Genomic DNA, 25,104 nt, shown 5'->3' on the forward strand with positions numbered 1-25,104 from the left:
GGTGGCGGTTTACTTCTGTGAGGATTTTTACAGAAGGATATTTTAAGAAATGAGCTTATGCCATACAAACAAGCTCCTAAATAGCCACAAATAACACATTTGAAATAAATAGCTATAACCTTTGTCAGGTTAATTAGTTTCTTTTTAACAATAAAAGTGACATTAAAGGGGACATATTATGCAAAAATCATTTTTTCGGGCTGTTCTAACACAAATATGTGTCCCTGGCCTGTCTACAATCCGCTCAAGTTCCAGAAAAATCCATTCCCTCTCCCCCTCTCTTTCTGCCCCTTTCAGAAAATGTGTGCTGAAACAAGCCGTTCTCAGATTTAACATCTAGTGACCTCACCAGCGGTCTAAGCCCCCAGGTTTGGTTTGCCCTCCCCCACTTAGAGGAAAGTTCCACCCTCCTCTACTTATCATCTCAGCTGCCAGCTGAGATGCTGGATAGCTCAGTGGGTTACCCTGCTGACTGCGGTCTGGGAGATTGAAAGTTCAAAGCCCAGTCTAAACTTTGGAGAAATAAAAGTGTCTTTATTATCACGAGTGCTGCATCCATTTCCTGAGAGGGGTGTGGTCAGGGGTGGAGTCAGAGAGCTAATTACCATTTACAGACACAGAAACAACTTGTTCTGAGCAGGGCTGAGGGGTTTTTAGACATGCAAAAATCCAATACTGGAGTGTTTTTTCAGCAATAAACCTCACAGGCATGCTTTGGGGACCTCTAAGAACAACATAAACTTGTCTTATAAGGGTAAAATATGTCCCCTTTAACTTTTCATTCATCATTTTCTATACACAACTGACTGTCATACTGACCACTGTTCTTTGAAATTGCACCTAAATACAATGTCTCAGATTTGTTTCAAGCAAATTTATGAATTATAAAGAGTCCCATACCTGACCCTCTCTCTGTCAAAAGTCTTTAGTATTGCACAATCCTGTAGAGAACATAGTTGAAGTCATTTTCAAAAGATTTTAGCAGATTATTTTTAACAAACAATTTCATCTGATTTTAATACTACGTCTCAATCAATTACTGTATTAAAGTGAATCAGCTTACCACAAGCAGGAGTCTCCAAGGGTCTTCTACCACACACTGATCTGTCCTCTTGGACCCCTTTTATATTGAACATGTCTTGCTTGCACAGCCAAAGCTAAATATGGACACATGCCAAATGTGGTGTGGCTAACATTTAAAGAAGACTCGACTTAAACAGCTGTTGCTAGAACATAAAATAAACGTTTTGCATTTAAGTGTGTGAGATGGACTGTGGTTTTCTCAATTTCAATCTCAGCATTTGAATCATTATTGAGACTTATTTAATTGATACTAATTTGTCTTTGATTACATTAAAAGTCATGATGAGACAGGCATTAAAGAAAGAGATGGTGCATGGAGAGTAGTTATTTTGAAGAAATTATATCTATGTTGCATCAGATTGTGGGTAATCTTAACAGTGATTCATGATTTTGCAACAGTTGTTTTATTGGTGCATTTCCTAGATGCCAATCTAAATTAAGAAATTATAAAAGTATCTAAATAGAATGGGAGGCTGCTCTGCTTTTTAAAAGTTACCCAAATCAGTATAATGGGTTTTAATTTGACATCTTTCATTCCTCAAGGATACTTTCTTTCACCTTAAAATGTAATGATATAGAAGCAACCTAACATACTGACATACAATCCTCTTATCAGCTGTATTTGAAAAAGTAAAGCAGACTATTTTGTACTCCTTCAAATGCTGAATTATATTTGTAATTTATTTTTAGCTGGGATATTTCTATTTAAGTAATATACAGTCAGTGTGTAGCTCCCATATTTTGACTCATTTTTTTTTCAATGAAACTTTCAGTCATAAATACTTTGAAAAATTGTGCCAGCACTTCCAATTAACTGTAATCATCGCACTCAGTTGTAGATGTTTCACCAGGAATGCTTTGAAACATTGAGAATTTCCTTTGAATGTGTTCTATATTTAGTCAGGTGTTTTGGTGACTCGGGTCATCTTTGGAATCCATAGCAGCTGCTGTGAGTCTGAGTTAACAACAGCTGTTATTGTCTTGAGGTACTGAGAGAGATTTGGAGTTTTCAACAGCAGCGCAAGGGCTTACGGAAGGGAGAACTGAGTTAAGGTTTAAGGTGACACTAGGTCAGGCCAGGCCAGGCTGTAACATAAAAAGTGGTACCACAAAATGTTTATAAAGTTGTATAATGCAAACAAACTTTATCCTGCATTAGTTATTCATCATTTAAAGAGTTAAATCAACATTTTTCTGTCTTAAGAAGCATTCCTTAAAATCACTTGCATTATTATGCATATTATACACAGAAGTTTAAATATCAATCATTAGAGTTTTTAATGCATTGCAGTTAGTGCCTTTTTTAATATTTCAATTTTTGTTGACTTTCACTTCGCTAAAATTTCAATGCAATCTTTATAAGATAATCATCTTAAGACCACTTGAGTGCTATCAATACCCCCCCTTCCTTTTTTTTTTTTTTTTTTTTTTTTTAAACAGCAGCAGTTGCTGATCTTTTAACCAAGGCTCCAATTCGTTGGCTGCAGAGATCATTTTCATGAAATGTTGATACTTATTAATTTAGGATGCGTTGGCTCATTTGACAATCCTTGCTTCTGCAATCAATGTCATTCCTAGTCAGAAGATGTGTTTTGATTTGTGAATTTTAATGGAAATGTTAGCATCAGAAGTCCAACAGACTCACAAGTGCCAGCTGCTTCTCTTACTTCACAACCCTTTGATCTATTTTAAAGCATTCCTTGATCCTAAATTTCTGCCACCTGCTGGCTGACTCTTCTCAGGGGGTGTTTTTAATGGATGTAAATCCTACAGCTACCCTTAGTTAATGCAATTAAGTTGTTCTCTACAAACTTAGGTTCATATAAGTACATGCATGCATCTCTGTCGATGTTTTTTTATTTCTCACAGCCAACTGTTGAGCTTGAGCCACAAAGCTTTTAATGACTAAAATTAATGCATATAAAATTATTTACACTATAAATATTAACATCTAAGCACATTGTCATATTTCAAATAATTTAGTAGTCACTGTAAACACCTACTAGAGCTATTTTAAGAAAATTAATCCATATAAATTTTTTTTGATTGATTAAAAAATGTTGTATTTTATGATACCACTTCATGTGTGCACATCATTTGAAGCATCATTAATGAATAATTTCACCATAAACATGAACTACTAATGTTTTCTTTCACTGCCACAGCTTTGGATTCTTGCATTGAATGTGTGTTGCTGACAAAGCAAAAGTTAAATTAGGGACACATACCTTAAATGGTAAGGCTGACAGCTGATGCTTGGATGAGTTTGGCATTTGCAGCTTGAACATACATCTTATGTTTCAAGCTTCCATTAGCAAGGCACATCCTGAATTTGGGATTATGTTTGCCTAATAAAGTTAATAAGGTCTTAAGAAGACATCTTCATTCATTAATTACAACTGATTATTTTCACATGAAAAATATAGTAGAACATTCATTTGTAGTAAAACATGTACCTGTTCTGAATTATGTTAATTAATTTGTTCAATCAAAGTAAGGATTTAAAATCTTAATACTTTGTGAAGCAGAGGAAATCAGCCTGAAGCAATTTCTGCAACCATATAATAGTTAATAGTTTAAGAAATAAATAATAAAAAATATGTAACTACTACTTGTGATAAGCTGTAAGAGATATGCCTTCGGTATTCACACTCATATGTCAAGCTATTAACACTTTAACTGACTCTGCAGACATAGCTTCAGTCCATTTTTGGCCCTATGCATATCATTGCACTTTGAATGTCAACCATTCCACTTGTTAAGCAGTATCCTCTCCAAATGTCAAAAGCATCAATAATCAGTCTAAAAAACACATTTCTTTCATTCACTTGTTACTTTATGTTGTAATTTGAATCCTTACAAAGGAACCCTGTCTTTTAGACTGATTCACATCAATGTTTGGTGGAAACTATTTCAACCAATCACACCACACTATAAACCAATCACTACTTCTTAAAGGCTATATTGGAACATATATTTTTTAATATGTATGAATGTCCTTTGGAGGGTTAGGACAACCAACCAGCTGTTACAGAACATCTGTTAGATTTGATTACCCTCTTTCCTATGTCTTACACAACTAACAAGTCAGCTTTACAGTATATGCTGTGTTTTTAAAGTGCCTTTGTTCCGTTTCCCTTCAGACTGTTTGGAATAAGTAATAGAAGTATGTATCACCATTTAGAGGACTTAGAAGTTAATGTTAACATCATGTATTTACTTAATTTTGAGAAAATACAGCTGATTGTGTTCTGATTGAGCCAACTATGAATATACAAGCGTTGTTTCCCTCAGATTAAAAAAAAAAAACAAAAAAACAAAAAAAACAAAACAAAAAAACAATAACTTTTGTGTGGTATCCCAATTCTGTGTCTGGCCAAAGCACAGTAAGAAACTGTGATTGAAAATTTTATTTATTTACAGTAGTGTCTATGGCACAGGGAACAACTGAAATGACTTAAGTTGCAGCTTTTCTTCTCATAATTCATTTAATGCTGATTTATTAAAAACAACCTAGAACCTAACCAATTTAATCCCAGTCTTTTTCAGGCAAAGACTAGTTGGCAATTATTAAATTTTAAGAAAGTAATGGTTTAAAACAATTTCATTATTGTAAAACCTTTTTAGTTGTACACATTCATGTATGTTTTCTAAATCACTCACATTCCCCACTTTTCATTGGAAATCAAGAGATAAAGTATTACAAACAGCATTTAAAGGTCAATAATTTAGTCTTTATTGAGTTAGCATGATATATCATATTATATGATTAAACCAAGCCAGACACTCTGTTTTCTTTACTCAGCTGCATCTTTTCCCTGTTAAAAAAGCAGATAAATGGAAATGTGAGTTTAAAATTAATAAGCTTCAGATGTGAATATATATATTTTAGGATTTCAAACTAGTGCTTCATTAAATGTATACAACACTAACAATTTTTTTAATGACAGAAATGTGTACGTTAGTTATACATTTACCTTGCCAGTGTCGCGGCTCTTAGCCCTCATTTTGTTGACCTGGGACTCTGCAATGTCAGCACGCTCCTCAGCCTCCTCAAGCTCATGCTGGATCTTCCTCAGCTTGGACAGATGGGTATTGGCCTGCTCCTCCTGAAATAGACAATGAAGGTACAAAAATTGTTCAGTTATTACCATATATAAACTGTATCAAATTGGTTTTGTTTACAAGAAGTACTTTGTCCTTACCGCTTCCTCGGCCTGCCTCTTGTAGGCCTTCACCTTGAGCTGCAACTTGTCAACCAGATCCTGAAGCCTGGTAACATTCTTCTTGTCCTCCTCAGTCTATGATAATAGATATTTTCATTTTTATATATATACAATTTTGAAGTTCTATTGTACTGATTTTGACATTCCAAGCGACCTATTATTAATATTGACATTACCTGATAGGTGAGCTCCTTCACTCTCCTCTCATACTTGCGGACACCCTTAACAGCATCAGCTCCACGTCTCTGCTCAGCCTCAACCTCTGTCTCCAGCTCACGCACCTTTAGAAAACAGTAGAATATTAAATGCATTAATTAATTTCAAAGTATTCAATCACTTTTCCAGATTGTTGACATGACTTGTTTGCTTACCCTGGACTCAAGTTTCTGAAGCTGCTTCTTGCCACCCTTCATGGCCAAGTTTTCAGCCTCATCCAGGCGATGCTGCAGGTCCTTGACAGCAACCTCAAGGTTCTTCTTCATTCTCTCCAGGTGCGCGCTGGTATCCTGCTCCTTCTTCAGCTCCTCAGCCATCATAGCAGCCTGAGGATAACAGTCAATAATAATCAGAAACATGTAAGAGAGAGAAATAACAATGCATGTATGTGATACATTAATGAGGGAAAAGATTAATTATGAGTTGAGTTCAAACACGTACATCAGTGATGGCCTTCTTGGCCTTCTCCTCTGCATTTCTTGCTTCCTGAACAGTGTCGTCAACTTCACTCTGGATCTGGACCAGATCAGCCTCAAGCTTCTTCTTGGTGTTCAACAGACTTGTGTTCTGAAACATGAGATTGAGGTTTGTCATTACTCTGGCATAAATGTGAAGATTGTTGAAGAAGTTGGCAGATCAGAAAACAAAAAATACCTGTGAGTGCAGAAGTCCAACACGCTCACTTGCGTCCACCAGCTCCTGCTCAGCAACCTTGCGGCTTCTCTCTGTCTGTTCCAGAGCAGCTCTGAGTTCCTCAATTTCAGCCACCATGAGACCATTCCTGCGATCAACCATAGCAGCCTGTTCCTTGAGGTCATCCTGAGCTCTCACGGCATCATCAAGGTGCAGTTGTGCGTCCTTGTGAAAAAAGATTTAACGATTTATTTACATAATGTAAAAATATAATTGAAGTAAGTACAATATTTGAACAAACAGTAGTTCCTACTATACCTTCAGCTGTGCCTGCACATTTCTCAGCTGCTTCTGGGACTCAGCAGCCTGGCGATTGGCGTGGCTCAGCTGAATCTCCATCTCATTCAGGTCACCCTCCATCTTCTTCTTGATTCTCAGGGCATCGTTCCTGCTCCTGACCTCAGAGTCCAGAGTGCTCTGCATGGAGTCAATCACCCTCTGGCTGTTCCTCTTGATCTGCTCCATCTCCTCATCTTTCTCTGCCAGCTTCCTGTCCACCTCACCCTTGATCTGGTTGAGCTCCAGCTGGACACGCAGGATCTTAGACTCCTCATGCTCCAGGGTTCCCTAATGACAGCAGAGAATAATATTTAAATTTCTACCTCCATATTTTGTAAAGTGTTTATCTATGCTGTAGACTTTTCTTTCAGAATATCACTTGGGAAAAAATGTACCTCAGCCTCTTCGAGAGCTGTCTGGATCTCAGACTTCTCAGTCTCCACCTGCTTCTTGGCCTTCTCCAGCTCATGGATGCTCTTGCCAGTCTCACCAATCTGTTCAGTCAGATCTGAGATCTCCTCTGCAGAGAAATGCATGAATTTTGTAATCAGTTTTGTTAAACATCAAGATGTAAAGTCAGCGGGAAATGCATTTTAAGAAAAACACTTCAGTGACACAATGTCTCTGTAGTGTGTTGTAACTCACGCTGCAGGTTCTTGTTTTCACGCTTCATGGTCTCCAGCTGATCCAGAGCTTCCTCGTATGAGTTCTTCATCTTGAACAGCTCAGTGCTGAGAGAACGGGCCTCCTTCTGGGCTCCCTCAAGCTCGGCCTGACCCTCCTCGTACTTCTGTTTCCACTCTGCCAGCACCTGTAATGCAGTTCATTTGTTTTATTATTGTTCAATTCACATAAACATCAAATGAGCGTTTTTTTTTTTGTTTGTATAGATGTGACAGAAGTAAAAAATACCTTATCAAAGTTCCTCTGCTTCTTGTCAAGGTTGGCAGCCAGGCCATTAGCTCTCTCCACATCAATCATGAGGTCCTCCACCTCACTCTGGAGTCTCTGTTTGGTCTTCTCCAGAGAGGCGCACTTGGAATTGACAGCCTCAATCTGTTCCTCAGCCTCCTGGAGGCGCTGGGCAAGCTTTTTCCTGTTTGTAGAGATGAGGATTGGTGTTAGTGATAACTATGACATTCACATAATGTTCCACACATTAAAGCAGATCTTTGAGTCCAGATTTTATTAAGAAGGTATTGCAACCCAAAAAGATTCTTAAAAAATGTTAACACAATGTTTAGATAATTTGGGGTAATCAAGGTGTTGGTACGGACAGTACTATTGTCATTTGAGGTACGCTGTATTGCTTTATGTCTATTGATCTCACTTTCTGTTTCTTTTATTGTAAAACTTGAAAAATTACTCACTTGGCCTCCTCAAGCTCCTCAGTACGCTGGATGGCATCAGTTTCATACTTGCTTCTCCACTGAGCCACCTCACTGTTGGCCTTGGACATGCCACGCTGCAGCTCAGCCTTTGCCTCCTGCTCCTCCTCAAACTGCTCCCTCAGCAGATCACAGTCATGGCGGGCTGATTGCACTGCATGGGCAAGAGCATTCTTGGCCTGTTGTGGGAAATAGTGATCTGTGTGAGAAATGTTGAAATGATCCACAAAAAAACCACATCAGTACAATTTAAAAGTTTTCTTACCTTAACCTCCTCTTCAATCTGTCTCTTCAGCTCCTCAACCTGCTGTGTGAAGGCCTGTTTGCCTCTGGTCAGCTGGGAGACAAGGGCTTCCTTCTCCTCAATTTGACGGCCGAACTCACCTTGTGAGAAAGATGTCATGAAACATTAGTTTTGTGTTCTACTTTACAGTATAAAAAGACTCAGATCAGTCACTGATCATTTTGAAATACCATTTTCTGTCAGGAGACGGGCTTTCTGTGCACCCAAGTCATTGATTTGACGGACGTTTTCATCATTCTTGGTCTTCAGTTCACTAAGTTGGTCCTCAAGAGTACGGCACATCTTCTCAAGATTTCCCTAATGAACAAAAGAGAGATTGTCAGATTTGATGAGGGTGTTGATGATCTTGTTTACTGATCATATATAGGATGGATTTGACTGTGAAAGCACTGTGTACCTTTGCTTTAGCAACAGCTTCCATGTTGCTGGAGAGGTCATCAATCTCCATCTTGTATTCACTCTTTTCCTTCTCAAGCTTCTGCTTGACACGCTGGAGGTTGTCGATCTGCTCACCCAGCTCAGCAACGCTGTCAGCCTGCTTCTTGCGCAGAGCAGCAGCAGTGGCTTCATGCTGCAGGGTAGACTCCTCAAGATCACGACGGAGCTTCTGGAACTCAGCCTCACGCTTCTTGTTCATCTCAATCTGAGCAGCAGTAGCACCACCGGCCTCCTCCAGCCTCTCACTGATCTCCTCAAGTTCTCTGGAGAGGTCAGCTCTCTGCTTCTCAACCTTGGCACGAGCAGCACGCTCAGCCTCAATCTCCTCTTCCAGTTCCTCAATGCGGGCCTGGTGAATGTAGGTGCATTGTTTTCTGGTTAACTTTCACTCAACATACATTCATGCATCATATTCTATGTAACACAATAATTCACCTGGAGCTCCTTGATCTTCTTCTGAAGCTGAGCACCCAGTGACTGCTCATCCTCAATCTTGCTGAGGAGCTGGCTGATTTCAAAGTCCTTCCTGTGAGAATCACAGAGAAATTTTGATGGTAAGAGTTCATGTTGTCCAAAGTTATTTTCTATGATTTTTGCTTAAATGCAAAAATAATGTTACTTCTTGAGTTTCTCATCAGACTGCTGCTTGTCATTCTCAAGATCCATGATGGATTCCTGGGCCAGTTTCAGATCACCCTCCAGCTTTCTCTTGGCTCTCTCCAGGTCCATACGCAGCTTCTTCTCTTGCTCCAGTGAGCCCTCAAGCTGAACAGTGATTGGAGTTTTTAATGACAAGGTTCAACAGCCATGTTAATTTGGCAATCTGAGCGACTTTTTTTTACTTACATCATCCACTTGCTGCTCAAGCTTGGTCTTGGCCTTGGTCAGGGTGTTGACCTTGTCTTCCTCAGCCTGCAGATCATCAAGGGTCTGCTGATGAGCCTCCTGGAGGGCTTTCTTTTCCTTGGTCAGCTTAGCAATGCTCTCATCCTGAGAGGCCATCTCCTCAGTCAGGTTCTTCACCTAAATTAGCAAGCATAATGTTGTTATAATGTGGTAATATCTGGGCATAAATTGATTTGATCTACAACATTAACAATTAGTTTCAAACCTTGTTCTCAGTGGCATGTTTCTCCTTCTCCACTTTGGCCAAGGTAAGCTCCAGGTCATCAATATCCTTCTTGAGCTCAGAGCATTCATCCTCAAGTTTTCTCTTCTTGGCAGTGAGCTCAGCATTGATTTCCTCTTCATCCTCCAGTCTCTCAGTTGTCTCTTTGAGTTTGGCCTCCAGCTGAATCTTGCTCTTGATGAGTCCCTCGCATCTCTCTTCAGCATCTGACAGATTCTCTGCTTCCTATTTTGTGTTGTAAAAACAGCTGTTAGTAGATCCACATTATATGGACCACAGATGGATAAAAGGCAAGTGTACACTTACAGATGCAACTTGCAGCTGCAGATCGTTCTTCTCCTGCAGAAGGGACACCATCTTCTCCTCCAGCTCCTTTTTCTTGGCGAGGGCAGCAGCCAGGTCAGACTGCATCTTCTCATAGTTCTCCTTCATCTGCGCCAGCTCCTTCTCAGTCTCAGCACTCTTCAGCAGGGGCTTGATCTTGTAGTAAACTTTCATCCATGGCCAGTGTTTGACATTCATGAATGAGCGGACATTGTACTGGATGGTGTAGATGGCATCCCTTTGAAAATGAATTTTATGTTTAGACCAGGTAGTTTAAAATATTTCTTTCCAAAGTCAGTAAATTAATGTAAATGTACCTCCTCTCCATCATCTGCACAAACTCCTTTCTCATGAGGTATCCACGGCACATAGCCTGAGTCATGGTGACCAGAGATGCAAGTTTTTCATCTCTCATCTCCTCAAGGGTACCCAGAAGACCAGCCTTGAAGAACACCTTAATAAATAGAATAGAAATAGAAATAGACAGTCTGCATTACAGCATACAACCTAAACAACTAACAAAACTCAATGATTCAAAAAAATATGACACGGGTTTTTGACAGCTGATGTGTGGTTATTATAGTCCCTATATAAGATAACATAACATATTCCTTTATTAGCCCCACAAGGAGAAATTCCAAAATTTATAGCAGCAAAAAGTGGTTTAGACAAAGCAGCCCACTGACAACAGTCAACATGAAATCACCATAAACTGAATTAAATTTTAGTCATATTACAAACGTGTTTCTTAATTTTTTGCAGCAGAGAACAGAGCACACGTCCTAACAGCTGCAGCAAGCAAGGTAACAACTGTTCAAATAAAGCCTGGGTGTCCTGAAATAGAAAAGTGTCAAGTGTGTAAGTGACCACATGAGGGAGCTATTTCTTTTCCATTTTGTCTTTTCAATTGCTCCTTTTTCTTGTTAACCTGGCCATGGCTTAAGATTTTTTTCTTTGTTAATCCTTTTATGTTACATTGGAAATGACTTTAAAGACGGTAGCCAATTTGTAATTTTGTTTGGAAATGCTATAAAGTTTTGACTTATTACCTCTCCTCTTTCTAAAGCAGATGTAAATTAAAACGATGAAGGCAGCTTACCTTGGTGTGTCCAAATCTGTACTGGTCGTGATCAACATCAATTGATCCAAGCAGCTTCTCTGAAGCCTTCTTGTTATCAATGAACTGGCCCTCAGGGATGACACTGGCATTCAGCACCTTGTATCTTTTATGAGAGAGATCATTTTCAGCATAAGGAATGTCCTTCATTCCTCTACATTATTGATACTAACATATCAAATGTTACCTCTGCTTGAAGTCACCATAGAGGATTCTGCTGGGGAAACCTTTTCTGCAGATTCTGATACCCTCCAGCACACCGTTACACCTGAGCTGGTGGATGACCAGGAAGTTCTCCATGAGACCTGTAAAGAGGCAAATCTTATTTCCACGTATGTCCATTTTTTGTATGAGCAGCATGCAGATAAAGGACACCAGCAAGGCCAAACCAGTTCTTAAACAGTCTTGTGAGATTATGTTGTCTATGTACCTGGAGTCTTAGACTCATTGGGAATCAGGCAACGCACAAAGTGAGGATGGGTGCTCCTCAAGTTGGTCATCAGCTTGCCCAAGTTCTCCTGTAGATCCACAAGTAAACTTGTTTCATACAAAGTTTTTTTTTTCAATTGTGAGTTTGAATATTAACAGAGGGACTAATTGCAATGTGAAGTGTTACCCTAAACTGGGAGGACACAGTCTGCATGGAACCACCCTTCTTCTTGCCTCCCTTCTTGCCGCCGCCACCGGTCTCTGTTGATAAATTAAGACATTTTTATAAAGAGTCGTATAGTGTAGACCAGCATATCCCACGGTAAGAAAATTCTCAAGGTAAAATCTTAAGAAATCTATTTCACTGCAGTTGACATACATACCCTCAACAACAGGAGGATACAAAAGAGCCAGCAGTTTAACTGAGGACTTCTGGTACAGCTGAAGAACAGACTCGTTCAATGGGTCCTTGTTCTTGTCCAGCCAGCCGGCGATGTTGTAGTCCACAGTACCGGCATAGTGCACCAGGGAGAAGTGGGCCTCAACCTTGCCCTTTGCAGGCTTGGGCTTCTCAAATGCTTTGCATTTGCCAAGATGCTGGTCATACAGCTTGTTCTTGAAGGAAGTGTCTGTAGCCTTGGGGAACATGCACTCCTCTTCAAGGATGGAGAAGATACCCATGGGCTTTAGAGGACAGACAGATATGTTATGTCATTTGTGTTGACACAGAGTCCATACATTTGCATTGAGTTTTACACTGAATAATTTGTTGTATCTCAAAATATTGCCATTACCTTCTCAATCAGCTCAATGCAGGCAGCCAAGTCCATACCAAAGTCAATGAACTCCCAGATAATACCCTCCTTCTTGTACTCCTCCTGCTCCAGGACAAACATGTGGTGATTGAAGAACTGTTGCAGTTTCTCATTGGTGAAGTTAATGCAAAGCTGCTCCAAGGTGTTGAACTGTAGGGAAAAAGAAAAACAGCGTGAATTTTTGCAGTCAGAAAAGGGGGATTGTGTTTGTCACAGACTGCATCGTTGAGTATGACTCTTACATCAAAGATCTCAAAGCCAGCAATATCCAGCACACCAATGAAGAACTGCCTTGGCTGTTTGGTGTCCAACATCTGGTTGATACGAATGACCATCCACAAGAACATCCTCTCATAGATAGACTTGGCCAGGGCAGTCACAGCGTTCAGCACCTGAAGAGAAAAATATTTCAATATAGTCAGGGAGGAATTTTTGACACCAAACATCAAAAGAAAACAACTTTATCTCAGATTATGCTCAACAGGTACAGCATCGTGCATTTGTCCTATGTATTGAACCATTAAAAGCAATGATAAATGGAATACTTTCACATTTAAATCATTTTACTTTATATCTTATATTGAACATAAATGATAAAAACACATGATATAGTGTTTTTTTTTCTTTTTTTTTTTCATGTTTACCTGAGGCACGGTCTGTCCCTTGGTGACAAACTCATTTCCGACCTTCACTCTGGGATAGCACAGAGCCTTAAGCATATCAGCAGAGTTCAGACCCAGCAGGTAAGCAACCTTGTCAGCATCTGTCAATTGTTAAGTGTTTATAGGTAAATAGATACAGCCTGTGGTTCTGGACATCGCTGGATTTGTAAAAGACAAACCAGCCAAATAGAAAAGGTTACTATTGTTGTTCTCTAGCTGTAATTTTGTGTTGACATAAGAACTTACCCTCTGTGCCATCAGGCTCAGCCTGCTCTTCACGCTGCTTCTGCTTGAACTTCATGTTACCATGGTGGAGTACAGCACCAGTCATCTTGTAGATGCTCATCTTCTCCTCACCGCTGAAGCCCAGGATATCAATGGCGTTCTATATTTAGAAAATGTGTACAAAGAGAAGATAATCACATAGTGAATATGTGCTCTGAAGTTGTATTTAATGCATGATTATCAAATTGAAACATTTTGAAGGGAATATTACTCACATCAGTGGCTTCCAGCTCAACTTTGTCATCAATGCTGGCCACAGTGATCTGACCCATGCTGCACATGGGGAAGTCATAGGGGTTGGTTGTGATGAGAGCAATTTCTGGAGATCAAACATGAACAAAGGTTAAATACATTGTTCTAAAAGACAACTGTAATGAGGATTAACAATGAGCAACAAGTTAGTGTGTTTACCAAGCAGCTCGGGTTTGTGGTTGGTCATCATCTGGTAGAAGATGTGGTAGCCTCTCTCATCAGGAAGCTGGAATGTCACTCTAGACTTCTCCAGCAGATCTGCAAATGTTTTTCATAAGTCATATCCTTGCCAATTCTTTATTGTTGTCAACTTAAGTACTAAAAGGTGTGTTACTTACATGTCTCAATATCAGCACTAGCCAGTTTGCCAGTTGTGCCGAAATGAATTCTGATGAATTTACCCTATTGGGAACAAAGGTAGTTTTAACCTCAATGATCACTGGCAACGTGTGAAGAGACCTAACACATTTGAAGAAATTCTTCAGTACTTACGAAACGAGAGGAGTTGTCATTTCTCACAGTCTTGGCATTACCATAGGCCTCCAGCAGAGGATTAGCAGCAATAATCTGATCCTCAAGGGAACCCTGTGATGCAGATATAGAGATAGTTAAAGAAAAATAATGTACTTCCACTAGAAACTGATTGAAGAACTCTGAACTGTGTTGATTTCACATATACTGACCCCCATCTTTCCTGTCTCCTTCTTCTTGTCTCCACCTCCACCAACTGAGATTGTTGCGAAGTACTGGATGACACGCTTGGTGTTCACAGTCTTTCCAGCACCAGATTCTCCACTAGGTATAGAAAAGACTTGTAAGAGCTTGTTCAAGATAAGACAAGATTTAGACAAGACTATAATTTTTAAAAGAAAAGTTAATCTTACGTGATCAAGACAGACTGGTTCTCCCTATCTGTTGAAATAATTAAAAAAAGTGTAATTAATATGAAACTAGACATCTTGACAAATTACATTATGGTTATGTCTTACCAGTAAGCATGAACTGATAAGCGTTGTCAGAGACGGAGAAGATGTGGGGGGGAGCCTCCATACGCTTCTTGCCTCTGTAGGCACTCACAACCTCAGCGTCGTACACTGGGAGCCACTTGTAGGGGTTCACAGTTGCACAGAACAAGCCGGAGTAGGTCTGGAAGCAGTCAAAGAGATTGAACAGTTACCTCAACATGTTCTACACATCAAATCATCTTCAAAATGTTCTTGTTTTTCATGGTGCTATTTTCTTACGTAGATCATCCATGCGGCATAACGCTCTTTGAGGTTATAAAGCACAGAGGCTTCATTGAGATGGGTCATCATGGCCATGTCCTCAATTTTGTCGAACTTGGGAGGGTTCATAGGAGAGACGTCATCTTCCTTGACTGTCCTCTCCTGGAAGGGAACATTTATCACAATGAGAACTCACAGTCACACAATGACAACATTGAAGAAGTTCACTTTAACTTACTGATACCAACCTCCTCAGTATCCAAGACTTTGACAGTGACTTTGCCACCATCTTTCTTGATGATTGTGCCCTTGAGGTACAGCTCCTTGGCATCAGCCACATAGCAGGCAGTCTTGGCATCAAAAGGTTTGTTCTGAGCCTCAATCCTCTCCTTCTCAGGCTTCCTGAGGTAAATGGCAGCCTTGCCATAAACGGCCATCTCGGCGTCGGTACTCATGGTGGCGGTTTATGTCTCTGTAACAGATAAAACAATAGCAATGTTAGATTGATGTAAATATTGTTTATCATTTAAACAGTGAGTTTTGTTCTAAAAAGTAAACAGTGTCACCAAAATGATTTCATACTGACAAATGGCTTCATTAATAATGAAGACATGCCACTCTTATAGAATGACTGTTTTTCTTATAGTTCACACTGGCCCTTTAAAACTCTTGCTGAGATGCTGAAGCTCCCACCAGAAACTGGGCCTGATGCTGGCTACTACCAGTATACACATTAAGTGTTAAACTGAACATTGTTTTGTCCTGACATTTACAACTGCACAATCCCAAGCTCCGAAAATTAACCTCAGCCAAGTCAGGAAAGCAGAGAAGCCAGGAAAAAGAGCATGCAGTTAGGTGAAGAGATGCAAACTCTTCATACAAAGACTGGCTCCTTGTGAGGATGGAAGATGGGAGGCAACAGAGTGGACTACTGCAGTGTGTAACTCACTGATTGAAGTTACAGAATTAACACAACTCTGGTTCAGAAATACAGTAAATAATCTGAAAACAAAAACAGCAAAAAACTCACCCTTCCCCTTTGTGAAAAGAATGTTGGTGTCCACAATCCTGTTGAAAACATATTTAAGTCAACAGCTGAAATAAGTAAAATGAATAGAATACGTGTAACATTAAACTATAAACACACTATCCATCTAAATCCTGAGTTTGAAGAGAGCACCATGTGCACTGAATAATATAATTTCACCATTACATGGCACTACTTCTTGTAAACTTATTTCTAAACAGAGGAATGCACTGAGAGTGAAAGTGAAGAGCAGGAGGTGTCCTCACCACAAGCTGAAAGTCCACTGGTCCTCTACACCACACACTCTGAAGCTCAGACCCTGCCCCTTATATTCGGTCTAGTTTGCTTACAAAGCACTGCTCAAACAAGACCATCTTCCAAATATGGTTGCACTGAAAGTTGAGTCTTGAGGAGTTTAAAATATTTAACCAGCACAAGTAACTAACAAGTAACTTTGGAGTTTTTTTATACATCAAGCAAACAGAATTAAAGGCAATACTTAGTTATAATCCAGACAACCAAAATGATACTGTGGCTTAATAACTCACATTTAAGGTAGACACAGCTTCAAGATTCATTCCTCTCTAGTTTTTATTGCAAGAGGTCTGTTTTGTTAAATTCCTGTATATAAAAGGTGGAAGCATCATGAGGGCTGGGAGAAAAAAAAACTTCGATTGCTTTCTTTACATGGAATTGTTACTTTACAGGGAACACTTTTAGAGCCTCCAAAGGACCCAACTATGTTTCATTTACTGTTTTATTTTGGGAAAAAAATGTTTAGTACTTAAAGGTTACCACATTTGTTTAATATATCAAAGTCAATCAGGCAACATAAAGCAAATGAAAGCAGATGATGTTATCTATTTTTATACACTGACAGACTGGTGGTTGCCTCCAATTTTTTTTAGCTGAATTATTTTTTGTAATTGTGATTGTTTATGCAAACGTAATTTAAAAAGCAAGGTTTAAGAGCAAAACATCAAACATAATCACCTTATTAGTGAACTCAGATAATTTCACAGTATTTCTACTGCCTCTTAAAACCAGAATTTAATGTGCTACTTTCTCTGATTTAGTGTGCAGTGTAGCTTGAGTTGAATTCAGTGGTAGGACTCCGACAGTTGTCTTCTGACTTGGTATGTAAAGAGAGCACATGCTGAGACACATATGCTAAGACTCATTTGTTAGGGGCACCTCTGTCATGCTCCATCAAGTGAGCTGAGTAGTTTAAAGGTTGCTGTGTGGAGCTGAATAAAGTTTCCATGTTGTCAAAGAGAGGAAATTCATTCTTAAGTTAGACTGAATGTGGACTGACAGATCAAAATTAACTTTTGACCATAATATTGCACTGATTTAATGAGACACACCCATAAGTGTTAAGAAGCAGATTCCCATTCTGCAAACTTCCTTGCACTCTACTGGATCTTAGAATGATTTTCAGCAATATATTGATACCGATGCAAATCAAATGAAAACAAGTTGTTGGAAATGATGTACTCAAAAGAATGTTAAAATACATAATTAACACTAATGCACCATCAATAGAAGCTATGCTGGATGAGACAGAAGTTTCATAGTAAAACAGTGATATAACATCAGCAACATCTGGACTGGTAGAATTTTACTGATTATCCTACAATTGTAACATCATATTCTTGTGTGCACTCGCTTTCAAAAACTTGACTTTTATTTAATCTTACCTAAAGTAAAGTCATTCTAACCCTCCCCTCTGTAGTACACCTAATATGCTTTAGTCAGAGATTTTTTCTTATGCAGAAATGAATTTGTAGTTTCATGAGGTTAAAATCAAAATACATATTTTTTTTCCTAAAAAAGAAAAGAAAAACAACATTTAAGATAAGTTCATGTTTAGGGGACTGATTTCCTCACAGAGTGCCTTTGAGAACGTGGCTGATTAATGGCTTGCAGCAAAGCCCTCCCACTCCAGCGTACCTCTTTTGGTCAGATGCCAAAGCTTTTCTATTAAGGCTACTTTGAATGGAAACGGATCAGAGTTTCTATTTTTGTGGTGCTGATTTTCAGTTCCAACCCTTCAAACTCAACAGGTTTTTCTTTACAGAATTCAAGGGAAATTAGACATCACTGTTGCCAGTTTTATTTAAAAATGATTTTAGCTTTATGAATTTTATTTGAGTGAATCGTTTTTTTAATTCCACAAGAGCAGTATCAATATTTTGAAATTTAAATTAGATGGGTACAATCCTCTCAGATCTTTTGAGTTAGTCAGCTCCGTGTGGAATTGAATGAACTCTTCAATATTGTAATAAACTTGTGTTGACATTTATATTGTGTTTTCTTGAAACTCACTTAACATTTGTTGTATCGCCTCTATCTAATTACGCCTGCTCACTGAAATGGGATATGTGTCAGAGTACTGAGAGGGAAAGGAAAGACCAGGGGGTCGGAGGTCAGGTGGTGTTCCGTGGTGTACTACGGTGGGGGCTGCAGTTTTGACACAGACAACACTTGTTGCAGCTTCAGAAAAGCCAGTTGGCTTACCAGCCACCAAAGAGAGCTAGAAATGGGTGGAAGTTGTATGACCAATCATGGCACAATCTATTTGTGTCAGAAAAACTCAGTATAAAGGGAGCTGTAGCCCATGTGAAGAATGAGAGTGACTACACAGAGGGCATCTTGTTTGTTAGGTCCTCCTGTGTGCATCTACAAATCACTTGGGCATTACACTTCAGCCACGGTGATCAGATTTGTTGTTGAGCAACATAACTTAAAGCGTCCTTTGCTGGTAACAGATCAGGGTGCTGCCAACATATACAGTGGATTTAAGACATCTACAAAAGCCTGTTTGAAAACCACTTTGTTACAATAAGTAAGGTAATATCTGTTTAGAACTTCAAACCCCAAAGACTGAATGTTTAACTAAAATCAAAAGGTGCTCATATGAAGTTTTGGTCTAGGAATCTTTATATTTCTACAGCTTTTGTTTTGGTTTTTTTTTCCCTATTAATACATCCCTATAGATTTTGGCTGTTTTTGGTTTGATGGTATTTGTTACATTTAATGTGGAATACATTTTAAAATTATATATCTTCACATCATTTTTCTTGCATTGACAGGGGTATGAACACTTTTGAGAGCCACTGTAACCAGTTACTTGATAATAAACATCACAACCATTATTACATAGATCATGGCCTTATAATCTAAACCATTGCTTAGGAGTCCTTTGCAGGGAAAGCCACTGAGGACAAGCACTTTACAACCAAGCAGTAAGAAGCACAAGGCAGACCACCACATAGTGCTTGATCACAGAGTAATCTTTAAATAATGGCAGAATACAGTGCATAAATGCTTTTGTCAGTGTGCCATGAGCTTTTTTCTACATATTCTTGGAGGAGATCCAGTCAAAAAATGGTTTCCTCATCTTGGGGGACACAATCATTTGACAGGCTGTGGGGGGAGGAGCACTTTGAGGCTGTACCTATCATGATGAGTAACACTGGAGCAGGGTTTTGGTCAATTACATAAGTCAGGTCAGGCCATTTACCTCCAGACCAGCAATCAAATAGATTCAAACAAGTTGTGTAAAAATGATGTGTGAGGTGACAGAGACACTAACCATGAACATTGTGTTGTTATTTTTTCACATTTGTTAAAGTTTGGATATGGAAAATATTTGTGAATGAACATTTATAAGTTGCTGTTGAAAATAATGAAGTGAATTTGATCACTTTTACTATCAGCAGGGGTAGAAAGTATCTAATTACATTTACTCAAGTTACTGTAATTGAGAAGATTTTTCTGTACTTGTACTTTTTTGAGCAATTTTAAAAATAATTACATTTACTTAAGTACATTCTGAGGGAAGTGTTGTAATTCACTATATTTTAGAAAGCATCAAGTACTGAGTAAAAAATTAACACTTAAAGGCAAAACAAGGAGGTTTTAACTCTATGCTAACAAGAAAATGGTTTGAAAAAGTTTGACTTTACCAGCACAAAATGTCAGTAGTGAGAGTATGATTCCTCATTTCATCCCAAAGCAGCTGTTGCTTTGACTTGAAGTTAAGTCACACCTTATAGAAAACAACCTGGTTATAGATTCATATTCTCTTGTAGTTATTTCACACTGAGAAAAGATCATATTTTACTGTACAACCCCTCAGGTATCAAAAGTAGCTACTCAGTACTTTGAGTAAATTTTACTTACTTTTTACTTGTACTTGAATGGTTTCATATATTAGTACTTTTACTTCTTCTTAAGTAAATTTTATCTAAAGTAACTTTACTTTTACTTGGGTACAATAGTTTAGTACTTTTCCAACTCTGACGGTCAGGCATTGAATGTTTGTATCCTGGTGGAAAAGTTGCCCTCATAGAGGTATACAACAAGGACATTTTACTTACATAAATGTATCCTATGGCCTTACACAATAAACATAATCACTAATAGAAAGATGTGAAATATTGATTACTCCTAAATATGTTTCAAAGGAAATTTCCCTGCTGTACGTATGCTTGTTGCTCAGATCCTCTACATAGGTCAGAGGTGAAAGTACTTGCTGATGATTTTTTGTCCAAAGTATTTATAACATATGTGAATAACTTTTGTCATTGTATTTTGATTTTGTAGAAACAATAAATTAAACTCATAGTAATGAAAAGTTTTAAAGTTCATAAATATACTATTTAAAGAAGGGTGAAAATGTTAAAATTTGTACCTTAAATAGGCAACATGTCCTGGTAGGTAAAGACTGAAAATTGAAAAAATCAACATCTTTAGATTAAAAAAAAAAAAAAGAATTTTAGTTCCAAAATATTATTATATATTGTGATTTTTCATTAAAAAGTTACTCGTTTGTCCATTTAAACATTTAAGAGTGAGTTGAAGTGAAGAGCCATACTGAGACAGTTGTTCTTGAAACTAGAGGTGCAATATTTAACACATGCCATGTCTTTGTAAACTCCAATTGTTGGGGCCGTCTGTCATACTCCTTCAAGAAATGAAGCTTAGTGTAAGTTTAGTCAGGAAGCCCATATTCTCTACGCTGGTTTAGTAGGTCATGCCTGCACTATTTCATGCACTCCCTCAGTCATGCTCTCTGCTACATCATAATCAGCTGTTCACATCACCTGCTCACACCTATCCAATAGCACTGCTCCACTCCTTCATTGTTAGCCTATCATATCACTGCTGCTCCTTTTAAATCTTGCTCTCTCCTCCATCAGTTCATTCATGGCTTGGTTTCGAGCGACCCTCCATCTCCCCATCACCACCAAGTCTACATGTCCATCACGTTCAGATGGACCAAGATGACTTCTTCAGCCATCACCACCATCACCAATGTCTGGACTCCACGGGGGATAGATCTTTCCGCCGCTCAGGGCAGACCCCCAGCGATCACACTACACCGCGTTCCACATCATTATGCAAATGATATTTTTCTCTGGTTTCCCTAAATATTAATGCAAATGACAGAATATTTTTCAAGTCATCAGCCATTAGAGCATAATTCAAATGTTTTTGAACAAACTTCATAATGACAAAAATTAAAAAAAATAAATAAATAAAAACCTCAAAATGCACTGTTCCACATTATTAAGCACAACAGCTTTTTAAAACATTTTATAGGTTTTAAAGAACTGAAAATGGTCATTTATAGAAATTACAGCATCAGGGGGTCATATTTACTGAAATCAAAGCTATTTCAATCAAAAACATCTTAATAGGACAAGTTCGATGTTAACATAGGAGCCCTTCTTTGATATCACCTTCACTATTCTTGCATCCATTGAACTTGTGAGTTTTTGGAGCGTTTCTGCTTGAATTTTTTTTGCAGGATGTCAGAATATCCTCCCAGAGCTGCTGTTTTGATGTGAACTGCCTCCCACCCTCATAGATCTTTAGCTTGAGGATGCTCCAAAGGTTCTCAGTAGGGTTGAGGTCAGGGGAGGATGGGGGCCACACCATGAGTTTCTCTCCTTTTATGCCCATAGCAGCCAACGACACAGAGGGATTCTTTGCAGCATGAGATGGAGCATTGTCATGCTTGAAGAAAATTTTGCTACCAAAGGCACAATTCTCTTTTTGTACCATGGAAGAAAGTGGTCAGTCAGAAACTCTATATACTTTGCTGAGGTCATTTTCACACCTTCAGGGACCCTAAAGGGGCCTATCAGCTCTCTCCTCATGATTCTGGCCCAAACATGACTCCGCCCCCTCCTTGTTGACGTCCCGGCCTCATTGGGACATGGTGGCCATCCACCAACCATCCACTACTCCTCCATCTGGTCCATCCAGGGTTGCATGGCACTCATCAGTCAACAAGACTGTTTGAAAATGAGTCTTCATGTATTTCTGGGCCCACTGCAACCATTTCTGCTTGTGAGCATTGGTTAGGGGTGGCTGAATAGTAGGTTTAGACATGACTGCAAGCCTCTGGAGGATCCTACACCTTGAGGTTGGTGGGACTCCAGAGGCACCAGCAGCTTCAAATACTTGTTTGCTGCTTTGTAATGGCATTTTAGCATCTGCTCTCTTAATCTGATGTATGTGTCCATCAGAAACCTTCCTCATTATGTCCTTATCTGCACAAACCTGTCTGTGCTCTGAATCAGCCACAAATTTCTTCAAAGTACGATGATCATGCTTAAATTTTCCTGAAATATCGAATGTTTTCATTCCTTGTCCAAGGCATTACACTATTTGACACTTTTCAGCAGCAGAGAGATCCTTTTTCTTTCCCATATTGCTGAAACCTGTGGCCTGCTTAATAATGTGGAACATGTGGAAAAGTGCATTTGGAGGTTTTTATTTAAAAAAAAAAAAAAAAAAGTTATCATTATGAAGTTTGTTCAAAAACATTTGAATTATACTCTAACTGTTGATGACTTGAAAAATATTATGACTGTCATTTGCATTACTATTTAGAAAATCAGAGAAAAACGTCGTTTGCATAATAATGTGGAACGCGGTGAATAAGTTATTAACATTAGCTTAACATTGCATGGCAAAGATAACTGGTTGATGTTTTCTGTTGCAACATTTATTATACTGCAGTGTTTCCTAAAAGTAGACCTTACACAGGCGGGTCACTCAGGTATATTTACAGCCACCCAAGTATATATACTGACCAGTTTTTTACTATACATATATTCACCATCCAGGCACAAAAGAGAGGGGTCCACTAGTACGCTCGGTGCAGGGAAACACACACCCCCTTTTGGCCCCACTCTTTTGTCAGTGGCGTGTAAATGCATACAGATGCATGCATCTATGCATGTATGAGGGTGCAGCGCACTTCTGCAAAATTGTCTTGAGAGAGGGGCACTGCCTCATAGTGTATAAAATATTGTAACTTCCTTTGTTAGAGGCTCTTTCTGGCTGTCCTGCGTGACAAGCGGAACAGAGTCCTCAGCTGAGTACTTTTCGTGTATTGCCTTACATATTGAGATGCTTCATTAAATGGTTGAATAACTGATCTAATCTGGACTGTACTTCCTTCCAAATAGAACAGCTTTTATACGGCGACTAGAAAAGCGCTACAAGCTCAGGTCCATTTACAAACCTTCAGTAAATGCACTGTTTGAGGAGTGTATAATAGAGGTGGGAATCTTTAGGTACCTCATGATTCAATTACGAATCATAGGGTTACGATAATGGAAGATGTGTTTAAATTGGAAATTTAGAGTTGCACTGAACCAAAGGTAGCAGCATCCTTTCCTTGTAACACATCTGAAATTACAGACATGAAATGTCCTTCTTCACAGATAAACTGGTGATATAAATCTTGCTGTTATGCACTGCATGTCAGGGTTCCACGTTTTTGTTCCTGCTATTCCAGAGTATTAAATATTTAAATTACTAACGATTATCGATTGTTGGACATTTATAAATCGATGCAGAATCTTCCACCTCTGAATCACGATGCATCCTTGTTTATTGAATTTATAAATCCATCCATAACTTCAGATTGTTTGTGATTGTGTGTGCATATTAATATGTTACTCCTAAACTCTAAGAGAATGGCTGCAGTATGCTACCTCATCGAAAACGAAGGCAAAAGTATATGAATGACTGTGACCATGATTAGTGATCACACGTCCATGCATTTTATTTTACTCTGCTTTACAGAGAAAATAGGCCCATTTAAATGTTTTCTCTAAATTTGAACTAGCTTATCTGTTTTCTTGGGATAACAAAACTGCTTTTTCCTGTTACAATTACATAATTCCAGGAAGCCTCTTGAAAATCAACAAACATTTACACATTATCATGAGGAAATGAGATGTAAAATGTATGTGTTTTGTCCTGTTTTTTTCAGTCATATATTTTATTCTATCCAAGATTGGAACTGCAACGTTTTTCATAATAAATATGTTTTGCTGATTTATTTTTAAACTTGAGTCACAATTTGTCATTTAGGAGACTGCAGTGGGTCCTAAAGCTGAGAACTACTGCTTGTAAGCATTTTCTTGAACAATTAAAAAGCCTTTACTTGAATTGAATGGGTGCAAAGACCTTAAAACCCATTTTAGTGTGTTTGGGCCAACCCACAGAACTGAAAATAAAAAAGCATGATTCTGCTGCTCTGCCTACCTACATAGGCCTATTTATTCGCTGACCCAGACTCTAAAATAATCTCAGGAAAAGTGCAAATGAGACGATTTTGATTATTAATGTTGGGGTTGTAAATGATGATCATATTCATGGTAGTTCTTGGTTGAATTCATAGCATTTGAAGGCACCATTGATGATGCCAGAAAGAAATTCATGATAAAGGCTGGGCTAGACCTGCTACTCTTATACATCATTATGTCGAATGATTTGTTTTGAAGGTTAGGTGCAGTAAACTTATTAAAGTGTGAACCTTTATCATAATTTGGTAGCATTTTCTTGTTTCAGATAACAAAAAACTGAACACACTTCTTAACTGTCAGAGAAGCCCGCTTGTTCAGGATTTCTCAGAAAATTCACCCTGAAAGTTTTCCAGTATACTTACTTATCTGTCCGCCCCTAAAAGGCATCACACTTCCAGGAGTATTTTTATGCATGTCAGCTAACAGCGAGGAGCTCAACTGTGGATGAGGAAGCTGGGAGTTTCTCAGACATCCTCTGGTTGTAGCCAGAGTCGTCCCTCCAAAGATGAAAGATGTGAGCGCTTCACTTATCAAGGCTATCTGAACACATCGACGTGTCCGTGTCCATGTCTTTGTTCTTCTCTTTCCAGAAC

The 25,104-nt window shown here is 38.7% G+C and overlaps 1 protein-coding gene across 2 annotated transcripts; it reads right to left on the minus strand.

The window, feature by feature from the left end:
* Positions 1–4,802: 4,802 nt before the first annotated feature.
* Positions 4,803–25,042, minus strand: LOC121515109 (myosin heavy chain, fast skeletal muscle-like). Of its 2 annotated transcripts, none has more exons than XM_041795710.1 (41): positions 24,874–25,042; positions 15,897–15,934; positions 15,115–15,338; positions 14,885–15,028; positions 14,630–14,786; positions 14,525–14,552; positions 14,324–14,435; positions 14,133–14,225; positions 13,979–14,042; positions 13,800–13,898; positions 13,604–13,707; positions 13,350–13,488; positions 13,086–13,204; positions 12,684–12,833; positions 12,421–12,591; positions 12,010–12,310; positions 11,814–11,887; positions 11,628–11,715; positions 11,385–11,502; positions 11,180–11,303; positions 10,398–10,534; positions 10,063–10,318; positions 9,739–9,981; positions 9,474–9,650; positions 9,247–9,392; positions 9,063–9,153; positions 8,587–8,976; positions 8,360–8,486; positions 8,151–8,269; positions 7,868–8,064; positions 7,410–7,593; positions 7,143–7,308; positions 6,893–7,017; positions 6,477–6,785; positions 6,180–6,383; positions 5,967–6,092; positions 5,681–5,851; positions 5,486–5,590; positions 5,289–5,384; positions 5,061–5,192; positions 4,803–4,901 (listed from the first exon to the last, which is right to left on the minus strand). In XM_041795710.1, the coding sequence occupies exons 3-41, from the start codon at positions 15,319–15,321 to the stop codon at positions 4,881–4,883; spliced, it is 5,814 nt and encodes a 1,937-aa protein (XP_041651644.1). In that variant the 5' UTR covers positions 15,322–15,338; positions 15,897–15,934; positions 24,874–25,042; the 3' UTR covers positions 4,803–4,880. The 2 variants fall into 2 exon arrangements, with proteins under 2 accessions (XP_041651644.1, XP_041651645.1); XM_041795711.1 differs by lacking the exon at positions 24,874–25,042 and adding an exon at positions 19,865–19,952.
* Positions 25,043–25,104: the final 62 nt, after the last annotated feature.

This window comes from Cheilinus undulatus, linkage group 9 (genome assembly GCF_018320785.1).
Source record: "Cheilinus undulatus linkage group 9, ASM1832078v1, whole genome shotgun sequence".
NCBI lineage: Eukaryota > Metazoa > Chordata > Actinopteri > Labriformes > Labridae > Cheilinus > Cheilinus undulatus.